The sequence below is a fragment of the Leucopleurus acutus genome (assembly GCF_964270905.1).
Source record: "Leucopleurus acutus genome assembly, chromosome: 2".
In the NCBI taxonomy this organism is placed as follows: Eukaryota; Metazoa; Chordata; class Mammalia; order Artiodactyla; family Delphinidae; genus Leucopleurus; species Leucopleurus acutus.
Window position 1 is genome coordinate 6,054,154 of NC_139143.1, and position 13,076 is coordinate 6,067,229.

General features: G+C 37.4%; 1 protein-coding gene and 1 long non-coding RNA gene across 14 annotated transcripts in view; one reads left to right on the top strand and one right to left on the bottom strand.

Moving 5' to 3' along the window:
• The window catches only part of LOC309973135, a 30,752-nt gene extending 30,151 nt beyond the window's left edge, over positions 1-601 (bottom strand). The window contains exon 1 of the long non-coding RNA XR_014326814.1: positions 435-601. This is a non-coding gene — a long non-coding RNA (uncharacterized lncRNA). The remainder of the gene's footprint in view (positions 1-434) is intronic.
• KCNT2 (potassium sodium-activated channel subfamily T member 2) overlaps positions 1-13,076 on the top strand; it is a 425,289-nt gene that overhangs the window by 39,836 nt on the left and 372,377 nt on the right. For 11 of the 13 annotated variants that reach the window (XR_014326811.1, XM_082856993.1, XM_082856999.1 and 8 more), the window contains exon 1: positions 1,109-1,304. The exons of the other annotated variants lie outside the window; for them this stretch is intronic. Coding sequence is in view for 10 of the 11 variants with exons in the window: in XM_082856993.1 (XP_082713119.1) it covers positions 1,210-1,304 (95 nt within the window). In the remaining variant the exon portion in view is untranslated. Of the gene's footprint in view, positions 1-1,108; positions 1,305-13,076 lie in introns of those variants that run through there. 13 annotated transcript variants of the gene reach the window in all.

Below are 13,076 nucleotides of genomic sequence, written 5' to 3' on the forward strand. Positions count from 1 at the left end.
CTCAGAGGGGGAAATATTTGGTGTCTGTACGTACCCTGATGGAATCGGTTCTTGGTGGAAAAACACTATAGGCAAATAGGACTAGGGCTTGTATACACAGCAGGTTCCCATAAGCTGCGGTCCATACTCAAAAACAGGCTGTGTGTTTCATCCTTCCTCTGACCGCGTGGGCCACTAACAAGAGCACACCTGGCAAGGTGAAGGCCACTTGGAAGCCCACAGCACCACGAGTAGCAGCAGCGCTCATTTCCTAGTATGTCATCCTCCTTGCATTAATCGTTTCTCTGCAGCGGCCTAAAGTGGCCCTTCATTCTCTTCCAGGATCAGGGAAACACCTCCCTTGCTTTCAGCCAGTGAGAAAAAAGACTAAGACTTTCCTGGGGCTGGGAGCGGGGATTCCCTCTCCCGGAACGTGCCATTTCTACCCCGCCTACCTGGCTGGAGACGGCCAAGGAGAAGGAGCTGGGGGACCTGGGGACACTCCACGCGCGCGTGTCCTCCTCCTCCTCCAGAGAGGGGGTTGGAGCCCTGGAAGCCGCTAATTAGGCTCGCCCCCATTGGTCTTCCCCAGGCACCGCCGTCACCGTCATGCTAATGAGGGGCGTCTCATTGGCGGGGCCTCCGCGGCGGCCCCGCCCACGGGGAGAGCCCGTCCGCCGCGCGGGGACTCCAGCCCCGGGACCCCCGGCGCCTGCGCGGCCGTGCGGGGCGTCCGCCTGAGGAGACCTGCTACCCGGAGTTGTCCTCTGAGGAGGCTCTCGCCGCCCGCCGTGAGGGAAAGTGCTTCACCCTAACGCGGAGCGCACGCCCACCCCTCTCCCCTCTTTCTAGGCACCGCGCGTTTTTTCTCTTTTTTCTTTCGGGCTAAGTAACTTTTGCATTCCCGCCTCCCCCGAGTCCTGGGGACCAGAGGCGGCGCCGATCCTGGGGGCGGTTCCTTGGCAGCGCTGGTTCTTGTCAGAGCCAGACTTTTGCTCTTGGGCTGGGTTTGCATCATCCCCATCACACCCTCAGGAGAGAGGAGCCGGCCCCTTTCAGCCTCAGCTTCCGGCTGGGAGCAGACCCCCCTCCCCCATCCCAGGCCCCTTCCCCTGCTCCAGCCCATCTCCCGCATTTCGTTAGTCCTCGCCCTCTACTCCGCAATATTTTCTTTCTCTTGTCCTCCTCGCCTCCATTCGTTGTTTTACGTTTCCCACTCTTTGAGGAAGGATGGTTGATTTGGAGAGCGAAGTGCCCCCTCTGCCTCCCAGGTACAGGTTTCGGGATTTGCTGCTAGGGGACCAAGGATGGCAGAACGACGACAGGTGAGTGGTGTGCTGCAGTGTGGTTCCGTAGATGCAGCTGGAAAAGGGAGGGATGGGAAGGCTGGAAGGGGAAAAGGAGGGAGAGGAGGGAAAGGAGCCAGAGGCTGGGGGAGGGAGGAAAAGGGACTCTTTGACGTGTCTCTCCATTTTGACTCTCTAGAGCAATTGCTGTAGGCAAGGAACTCTTTGCCTTTTCACTTTCTGATCCCTGCAATGTATCTGTTGCATTTATTTGTGCTTATTCTTTTGTCTATCTGTGCTTTCTTAGGGTGTGTATGAGGCTGGCGTGAGAGGTACAATTACATCCAAATGGCACGCAATATCAGTGCCAGTCAATTTTCATTTTTTTTTCTTAGGTGTTGTTAACCAAATTCGAAAATGCATCCAAGTTGATTGAAAAAGCACGTTAGAAACTTAAAATCACCTGCACCCACCTGTTTACTTACTCCGTGTCAGTCTTGTCTTGATTAGGTGTCAAGACTCCTGCCACTGGGAATTTTATGCTTTTTAAACATTTGAAGACGCAGGTAGACAATTGGTTTAAATATGTAACAGGTAGTTAGTGAAAATGACAGCGTTGGCAGTGGAAAATACTCACTTTGAACGGGTAACTATGACTATTACTAATAATGGTGTTCGTATAGTATGATCCAACCTTTTCATAAATAACGTACTTAACCTAAATAGTGTATATGTCACAAAATTAAAACTAAGTCTCAAAACTAAAATATTATTATTAGCAAAATGTTGCTCATGTGTTTTATCTATAGCATCACTGTTTTGCCTAGTTAAACTTCTGGAATTCCTCTTGCTATGTCTTATTATTATTTAAAAAGCACAGTTTATGTTTCATTGAATTTAGTATTTTCCAGAATAATCATTTAGGTATCACATGCCACATTTCCTTGTTTAAAAATAATATGTGTATACTAAGTAGTCTTTCAACTCAACTGAAATGTTTCCTTAAAGTTCAGTTTGGTATTGATGTTCTATTTTAATTGCATAAAATATCCATTATTGGTCCCATTCAGAATCTCCTTGTTCAACCACTGGGAAATACCTTCCTTCTTTTCCTTCCCATCTCAGCTCTCAATACCAACCCCTACTCTACACACAGGGGATTTTATCTTGAGCATCAATTGTGGACTTCTTCTTTGGTCTCATGTTAGTAATTTAAAGGGGTATGGATGTTTTGTAGAGGATAATATTTCAGTTCAATCTCTTCTTTTTAGGCAAAAACATATATATTGGTAAAAAAATTAAAGAACAAATACCAGTTTACGAGTATGCTTGGAATGTAAGGTGTTCTGGTTGACTGAAGATGAAGAAAAGAATATTTAAACAAATTTCAATGCTAATTGACATTTAGATAAACTATATTAACTTAGCTCAGTGGCTCATCAAGTACAGTGAAGTGTTCATAGTAATTGGATCTGTATTTGTTACTTCAGGAGGTCAGGATCATCGTGTAGAATAGAAATCCTCATTGGAAAAGTGTGAGTTGGGCTGAGCACATGAAGTACACATTTTGGACTTGGTGGTGGTAGCACTGTTTGTTTGTTTTTTTAGCATCGTATCCAAGATGCTAATTGTCCATGTGGTTGCCTTCACTTTTCTAGGGGTGCTGCAGTTATATTTCAGGAATTAAGAATTTTGGTTAGTTGACTGCTTCCTAAATGAGTCATTGCTATGTTAAAAAAAGTTTTGCACGTTTATTTAAAATACGTATTATAATGAAAGTTTATGCTAGACCAACTTTAGCTTTAAAATTAGGCCATACGTACTGTTAAAATGAGGTATTGTTACTGAACCAAACGTGGGTCCACTTTAAAGGTAATTTTGTGGCTCCGTGAAAACTTTGTTTTGGTTCTATTAGTTGTCCATCTTCGAAGACAAGAGCCTTTGATTAATAGGGACCCAGGTTTCAATCCTATGCTTATTTCTTCACTACCTGAGTGGCCTTGGGCAAGTCATTCAGCCATTATGAAATTCAGTAATCTTATGTCTGTAAGATATTTCTGTAAAACTAACACTTAGTTGGTACTAAGTACTTGGCGAGTGCTATATGTTAACTATGCTATATGTTATATGCTTACATGTATGTGTGTGGGTAACATATCTATATCTATATCTATATATCTCTCTCTCTATATATATATATAAACACATGTATATGTTAACTTATGATATGTGTTATCTCAGTCGATCCTCACATAGTCCCTGAATTGTAGGTAATTATTTTAAGGACTAGGAAACTCAGTTTCTGAGAAATTAAATACTTGTGTTGGTGATATATCTTACAACTGTAAAGATGACTTTGTGACTGAAATTACTCAAGAAGCTCCGAAGTTCCCTCCACTTAATTAAATTTGAACTTATAAGAATAATTTTATAGCATCTAGCATAGGTGAGGTGCTCTTAATGTTAGTTCCCTTCTTCACCTACGACTTGAAGTTTGCAACTTTTAAAATTTTCTTCAGAATCTTAAATTAATATGCAATAAGTAAAGTCATCTCTTTTGTCTTTAGTATTGTCACAAATTCTTCTTTGCGATTAAGGCTGAATAGCAATTTTATTCTGCTCAGTTGTCTTGTGGACTCAATTCCTGCAGAGTCGAGGAGGAAGCAATCTTTCATACAGGAATAAGTAGACAGTTTCTAACAACAGATGCATCTAGCGCTCTGCCCATGTTCTCTGGATATTTTCTATGAACACCCTCTGCCTGTCTGAGGTTTTTTGTTTGTTTTCTCCTGGCCTCAGGTGCACACCAGGGTCTCTTGGAGAGCAAGGCCACTGAGTAAATACGGATTTGTTAGACAAATACCTTAGCCTCCTAGTTCCTTGGTTGGGACCATTCTGGAGCATGTTCTCTACACTGTGTCCAATGGGACTCAGCTCTAGTTGGCTCACGGTGATAACTGGCTCGGTATTGCGAGTTTATTGGCTTCCTTCCCCCTCTCCATAACTGGTATTTTCTGTATCATTTCCCAAATACGCTATTTAGGCTTTGATCCTTAACTCAAGGTCTTCTTCTGGGGGAATCTGGATCAGGCTGGGTACCTTCCCCATCTAGAGTCACATCCTAGAAATGACGGGGGAATTAGATGATAGGAAAGTAGACACTTTCTACCCTGCCCTTCATTTTAAGAATTTTAAATTCAATCTTAGTAGGATATGTTGGACTGGCATGTGAAAATGAGTGAGGCATATCACTGATGTGTGAAGGGGTATTGTTACAGAGGGACTATTGGTGGATCTATCAGGATACAGGAAGTGTGTACTCCACACCGTAGATTGTCTGTGAACTAGCCTTGGATAATTCACTTGCGTTTATGTTGTACCACCTTTTGGTAGGGAAACAGACACACACTTAAAATACATGCAATATGTGTGTATATGTATAATGTATATGTGATAGATCTGTATTCTATGTGAAATATATGGAATGACTATGTAACGTATAGGTCAGTGCGTCCTTACATAATTACCTCTCCCTTATTTGCATTCTGGTATCCTGTTCTAAGTAGCACGGAAGGGAAAAGAGTTAGAGCAGTGAAGATAATTTAGCACAGGAATAACGTTAGTTCTGGGAGGCCATGAATAAGTTTGAGAGTTGCTAAATGACAACACTGCTTATGCCTTAGGGATGTCTGTTGTATATATAATGCGTGTTTACTTTTTTGGCCTCCTGAATAGAACACAAAAATCTAATTTAAATGGTTTGTGTAATATTTCTTTAATGGTCATTTATCCAATCAGCTAATATTTGAATACATGCTACATCTGAGGGACTCACTAAGTTAGGCTTTGGGAAGAATATAAGAAAGAAAATGAAACAGGGCTTGATCAGGAGGTGTTCACAGATATAATTAGAGGTGAATTTTCCCCCAGAATGTTGAAAGTATTGCTTATGTTATGATGATATCCTTGCAGAATTTCTGTTTTAAGACTGTCAAGAAGAGCATCCAGCATTTGTAGATAGGATATTCAGTGTTGGCTTGAAAATACAGTAGCTAAAATCAATATATTAGAGATGGCTCAAAATCTTAATATACTTTGAATTTAATATTTAGAATACTTAATATCATCAAAGTTACTCTATGATTGAAACCAGTATGAGTAGAGACAGAATTTAACTGATCTTATATGGGAGCCATTCTGTAATATGTAAAATTGTTGTAGTGTTAAAATACTTTTTTTTTCTATTTTAATGTTTCTAAGATTCATAAAGCAATAAAAATTTAGAATATTCTCTTACAGTTAAAGATTGGTAAATTTCAGGTTTTAAATGCCTTTAGGCAGTTAGGACAAGCCCTTCTCATCCTTCATCATGACTCAGTAATTTTAAAGTTTGGAACACAATGCACTTGATGTGGATAAATTATCACAGCTGTGGATAAATTACTGTTAATGGACAATTCTCAATTGCAGTCATATCGGAGCAGGCCATTTATTTAATTAACATTATTCTAGTTTTCAGATATTTGGTCAGGTGTTGCAACTCCAGTAATTTTAAGTATATCTTTCATATTTTGTAGGTGGAATTTAAAAGTAATGCAAGCAAGTCACCTAATGCATTGTAGTAATTGAAAACATAAAAGAGATTGAACAAAGGGTACAGTTCAATCGATTAATAGTTTAAGAAGTATTTATAAAATGGGGAGAATGTTGGATAGCTTTTGGAGTATGTGTAAGTTTAGATATCATACAATGAAAATATGCAATATGACTTTATATAATCAAATTGAATTGGGAAAATGGGTTTTGGATTGGCATCTGGTACATTTATGTGTTACCAATTTTATCTTTCTTATTAAATTATATATTATTTTGAAAAGTAGCCATTTAATATAAAGTTCTTATTCTAAGTTTTTATGTTCAGGTCAGTAAATATACTTTTAAAATATTTTAATTGTTATTAAAAAGAACGAAATGTTATTTTTACTGTTTAATTATATAGTGGAACCAACCATGCATATGCAATATCTATAAAAATGATTTAAGCACTTATTATCAGAAAACCCAGACTATTCGGTGTCTTTTAGCACTATTATATTAAGAGAAATCTCCTTGAATAAGGCAATAAAAAATTACCTACTGGTGAAGTAGGTAATGGTGCAAAAATTGACTTTACATACATATATATATACATATATATATATAATATATAAAATGCAGAGAAAAAGATAGTGTAATAATTATTATTTTTCAATAGTTACCAATAATTCAGACATTCATATTTTATATAAAAACATGTGATTTTTTCTTTTTACCTACTCTTATTAATAAAATTGAAATACGGCGTTTCAAATTTATTGGAATTTAAAGTTTGATTCCATTTAACCACTCTTATATATCCACTTTTTGTATATGGTTACTTATTTGTAATACCTCTTCTGTGAGTATTACACTTTTCTCAAGATACCTCTATGTATAATAAATCTTGGGTGAAGGAAGTTGGAATGTAGCAATTTCATTTTCCACTTAAGGTATGTGACATTTTAAGGAGATTAAACTTGCTACTAAACAGCTTCTCCACTGCAGCTTCAAGTTAGTCTAGAGGATGGGTAGAAAGACATAAATCCAGATGGATGACCAAGAAAATGATTTCAGCTAACTTATTGTTTTATCAGAATTAGCATACTTTTTTCCTTCTCTGTTAGTAATGTAACTCAACTTCTGCAAAAATAGATTTGAAAGGTAGTAAGAGAAGTAATACAAATGAAAGCTTATTTTGGTCTTCATTATTGGTACCAAATAAAAATTAACAATATCTTTAGTCATCACGTGTACCTGTAGCTAGGTTAATAGTGAATGCGATACTTTTATTGGCTTTTTCAAATCATGCTCTTGTAGAGATGTGGGTGGACCTAGAGACTGTCATACAAAGTGAAGTAAGTCAAAAAGAGAAAAACAAATATCGTATATTAACCCATATATGTGGAATCTAGAAAAATGGTACAGATGAACCGGTTTGCAAGGCAGAAATAGAGACACAGATGTAGAGAACAAACGTATGGACACCAAGGGGGGAAAGTGGGGGGGGGGGATGAATCGGGAGATTATACATATATGCACTAATATGTATAAAATAGGTAAGTAATGAGAACCTGCTGTATAACACAGGGAACTCTACTTCACTTTGCTGGACAGTAGAAACTAACACAACATTGTAAAAGAACTATACCCCCCCCCAAAAAAGCAAAAAAAATCATGCTCTTGTTTATCGTTTATATGTTTATATATCATTTTGTCATTAATGGTTCATCTGTTTTTATTAGTGTATTTATGTGTTGCCAACGTTGTCTTACTTATGTGCCATGCTTGTCTAAGTTGCCTTTAGAAAATGAAACAAGAAGAAATACTTTTTACAGTGAAATTTAACCAGTAGCTTTGTATATTTATAGTTTGAAATTTAATAAGGGTGGCCTTTTCTGAGCTGTATTTAATACCTTCAATCAAGATGTCTTTAAACTAATGCTTTTCCTGAGTCTTAAGTTGCTAATTTAAAATTTCTCTGTAAAAGTAATCAAAACAATAGGTAATAATCCAGAAGGACAATTACTTTTACTCTTTGACAATTTTTGACTGGATATGGGATTTTTTTTTAATAGGTCATGATTTTTTTTTTTCACAAGTATCTTAATCATTAGACAGCAATCAAGTTGCAATTTAAGAGGAAACTACTTGGAGAACAGAGTAAAAAGAAAAAGGTGCATCTGTAGCACTGAGAAAATCTCAACCTCAGTACAAATTCAAACTGGCTGTGTGGAGTAGTAAAAACTAGGATGTGAGTTAAGCGGGTGGTGGGCGGGAGTCCCCTTTCATACTGAGTGTACCGCCCAAGTAGAGTGGATAAAGTTAAGCTGAGCCAGAAACTTCTTTCTGGTAGTCATGGTGGTGGTATGTAAGGTTTTTAAAGCTGTAAGCAAATGACCAAACTTTATGAACAAATTATAAAGACTGAGCATAGATATTTTACCCTTGCAATTCAATAAAATATAGAACATTGTTAATCTGTCAAACGTCTAATATAATCCGTATTAAATATTTATACCTAATACACATTTATAATGATTATTGTACTTCGATTCTAATTAACGTAGAAATGAAGAAATTTGCCACATTTTAGTATATGTGCTGCGGAAGCGAGCACTAAATTTGCCACATTTTGCAATCATGAGCTTTACTTTGCCAGCCAAATCACATTATTAGTTTTCTTTCGCCTACAACAATCATTAATATTGATAACTTTTCTAATATTCTGTATTATGTCACTGTTGATCTGTTATACTCATGTGTTACAGAGCATAGGCTGTGGTTCCTTAGGTTCCTCCATCGCTCCAACCCAAATCTTTGTTCGTGTATGTTTGGCCTCATAATTTGTTACAGTGTCTGGGTATTGCATGACCCTGAGCCGCTGTGATATTTGATTGCATATCTCTCATGTGCAAGAGTGACCATGTACGTGCTTGCAGAAGATAAATAAAAACCCAGGTGTTGTGAAGTCAAGAAAGCGCTGTAAGAATGGCATTGGGTCCTTCATATCTGATCATCTGGAAGCAGAAGAGTGAATTCAAAATATCTGACCTTGATTCCTCAATAATCAGAACTAGATTCTCTTAAGGAGAATCTGAGATGTAGTATAATTTCAAGGGAAGGAAGAACCACTGCACATACTCAGAAGAGTAAATCATTTGTGTAAGCTGAGTGCTCCCGTGGTATTAGATTTGCCTGTCCTCTTTGGCTGGGAAGTGGGGATGGGTTTGGAGTTGGGAAAGGGATTCGGTAGAGGCTGGAAAGTCCTAGTCACCTGAAAGGAGTAGGGGGGGAAATACTCCTGCGGAAACTGAGAAGAGGATCCGCGGAAAAGGGTGACTGGGGGCAGTGAGATTTCTCTCCCCGATTTTGTCTTGGATTGATCATATTTATCTTTGTCTTTTTTTGACAAATAGAAGCAGTGAAGGGAAGTAGAAACAGAAACCCAGGCTGCCAAGCTTGGCTGGTCTGTAGGGCACTGTTGCCTGACAGCAAGTCTCAACTCTTGGACCCCTTTCCTGTTCAGACTCGTAACCGGGCCTCTCTTTGGACTGTGCTTGTCTTCTCAGCACTGCTGCAATTACGCCACGGCTTTAAAGAGTGAGAATCATTTCCCTCTGTGTGCGCCTTTCTTAAACTCAGAGTTGTATTATTTCTACTTTTCACACTATGTATGTGCAAGAAATGGACTTTGCACACAAAGCCAAAAACCAGTGAATCTAAGGACTAAAGGACAGCTTGTTCTTGGCTGTCTTGCAGTGGACCTTGCACAGAAACAGAATGATGAATTATTACGGGGGCACACTTAGCCCATCTTGTAAATCACTGTGTGAATAGGGATAAAAGTGGGTTAACACATTTCAACCTCATTTAACTCCCTGTGGGAAGACTTGCAGATTGTCCACATTTTGCAAACAACCAGTTATTAACAAGAGGGACAAGATGTGTGGTTTAATAATGGACAGCCTGCTGTGTCAGGTCTGTCAAAAATTGAAATACCACTCCATCCCCTAGGAATCGGATCTGGTGATTAGTAAGCTGCACAAGTTCCAGTCAGGAGTGATGGCAATGACTTTAGTCACGACCACACCATGGGATGATGACTCTGGCAAATTGTAGATGGAAGCTTTTGTATGATGTTTCTATTTCTTGCCTATCTCTCCACAAGAGTTCCTGTGCTATTCCACTTCTTTACTGAAAATACAGAAGATGAAGTGAAAATAGGTGATGATATTGAAGAAGGTATAGAACGCCACACATTGTTCTATGCATGTCCCATGTATTATTTCATTGAATCTTCACACCAGCTCTGAGGAATCTGGTATCCTCCCCTTCTTACAGGATGAATGTCCTGAGGTACAGAAATTCATGACTTGTTCCAAATTACATAATCCTAAGAGCTAGAACCAGAATCTAATTATTATGCCTACCCCCTATGTTTACAACTAAACAGATGTGATTTAATGCTGTGAAATAACAGAAGGAACAAAACACAAAGAAATGTGAATGCTTTGGAAGGGTAAAGGAATCACATAGCATCTGCATCCCTTTAAGCTAGCATCACAATGAGTAACTCGAGAAAAGTTATGGAATTTTTGAAGTTGGTAATATTTTCTGGGAGAAAATAATTTTTCCTCTCTCCATATAGAGCATTGTTCTTTTGACAGTCTAAATAAAGTGGATTGAAATAGGAAATTAGTGAAACAAACAAAGCAGAGATTTTGTTTATTTAAATATTTATTTATTTATAGTAGAAATAAGCTAAAGGTAATCGATATCCCAGGAGTCACAACAATTCACAACAATTACCTTTCTTTTGATATGGCTAGGTTTTTTTTTTTTTATGTTTCTCAGTAGAACTTTGGGATTTTCTCCTTATACTTCTACTCCCTAAGGTATTTGTACCCACCTGAAATTCATTTTTCTCAGTAATTGTGCTGGTGATCATGAAAATCCTCTTGCAGAGATGTTATGACATCTAAATGTGGTAATGTCAAATTACTTGATGGAGGCCTTAACATTTAGGTGTACCTATTAGTATGTTTCACCTGTTCCAAAAAAGATTTGCAGTGATTCACATAACTATGTGCAATAGCATAAATAGAAAAAAAAACAGCTGAAGAAAAATATAATAAGGGGATGAAAATGAATCAGGTGTAGAGTTGGTACACGATATGAATTCCATGAGTTCCTATGTAGTTACCAGAGATGGACCACAGAGTTAGAGCAAAGACATGATTGGTCACATAAGATGAGAAATAAACCAGCAGTTCAGGAGAAATACAGCTTTTCTTGGTGTTCAAATTGAAAGGACATTGGTCCCGTGGATCTTGGTTAGTGTACAATATCCTCACCCACTTTCCTGTCATAAAAGAAGAGCAAATTTCATAAGACTTTTGTGACATCTCACTGTCAGGTGCTGATATAACTAGAAAGAATTATTCACTTAAAGTAGATCTACAGGACACACATACATGTATTTCAGATACATATTTTAGGACAAAAAAAAAAAACTCCTGAGGTTACTGAGTCTGTCATGTAATCTTCCTTAAAAACGTTTTTTATATAGATGGTTTTGATTAATAATTAAGAATGCAAAGAGTTTAGGGTTATATTCTTCGTTGTGAACCGGAAGTATAAATGTACTCAATAGTAGGTAGGATGACTCACTTCATGGAGAATCTACGAAGATTCTAACCAAAACACAAGACTGAATTGTAGTTATTCTCACCTCCTTACAAAGGTTAGATTAATTCATTTATTTTCCCACAAATACCTAAAGTACATATCATACAATTTAACATTATATAAAGACTTTGTAAATATCCTGAATTTAGTTATTTATATAGCCCTATATATCTTCATATACATAGAAATATATATTAAGCACATCATTTTTATAGCAGACTTCTGGTTGCTAATTAATTGATACAAATAACCTCAAACTAGAATATTTTTTCAGTTTATCCACCATCACCAATATCATTATAATCCTCCAGAATTCTGCATTTCAAAACTCACCATAGTTTTGTATTATTTTTCAGCTTGCTTTTTTAGTTAGTCCTTTTTTTTTTTAGTTAGTTCTTGATCTCCATCTATTCTTTATCGGTAGCATTTCATTCCTTCTTATTTAAATTAATATAGCTCTTGCTAGCATGCTTCATTGTTCTAAGCCTGTTCTTTGCACCCTACCTCCAATAATCTCCATGGCCAGCTCAAGTCTCATTCAACTTAAGCATTTTCATCAGAATCTTCTTAACATAATTTTAACATAATATTCATGTCACTGATGCTTATTATGTAAAATTTAAAATGCTCAGCCCAGTATTCAATGTTCTTCATTAACTGACTCCTCCATTAATTTTTTTTTCCTGGAAACACATTTTCAATGTCTTCAAACTGCAGGCCCAGTTTTTTCTTTTAAATAAATCAATTTATTTAAACTAAAACAAACAATTCACCCATTTCTCCTACTCCCTCTCCCACCCTCTGCAACCACCAATCTATTCTTTGTATCTATGAGCTTTTTCTTTTTTAAAAAACTTATTATTTTTTTAGATTCCACATGAAAGAGAGATCATATTTTATTTGTCTTTCTCTCTCTGACTTATTTCACTTAGCAGAATGCCCTCAGGGTCCATCTGACACCGTTTTGGTGTCAGATTCAAAATGATCACCAAAGCCTATGTCAAGGACCTTACCGCCTATGTTTTCTTCTAGGAGTTTTATAGTTTTAGGTCTTTAAGTCTTTAGGTCTTTAAGTCTTTAATCCACTTTGAGTTAACTTTTTGCATGGTGTAATATCGTTGTCCATTTTCATTCTTTTCAGTGTGGCTCCCCAATTTTCCCAACACCATTTGTAACAAATGGCAAGATTTCATTTTTTTTTTTAGCTGAAATATATATGTATATATACACACACACACACATACATATTTGTTGCACTTTCTTTATTCATTCATCCATCAGGGGACTCCTAGGTTGTTTCTGTATCTTGGCTATTATAAATAATATTGCTATGAACATAGGGTTGCATATATCCTTTGAGTTAGTGTTTTCTTGTTTTCAGATAAATACCCACAAGTGGAAGTGCTGGATCATATCATAGTTCTATTTTTAATTTTTTGAAGAACTTTATAGTGTTTTCCATGGGACTGCACCAATTTACATTCCCATCAGCAGTGCACGAGGGTTCCCTTTTCTTCAAAACCTCTCCAACAGTTGTTATTTGTT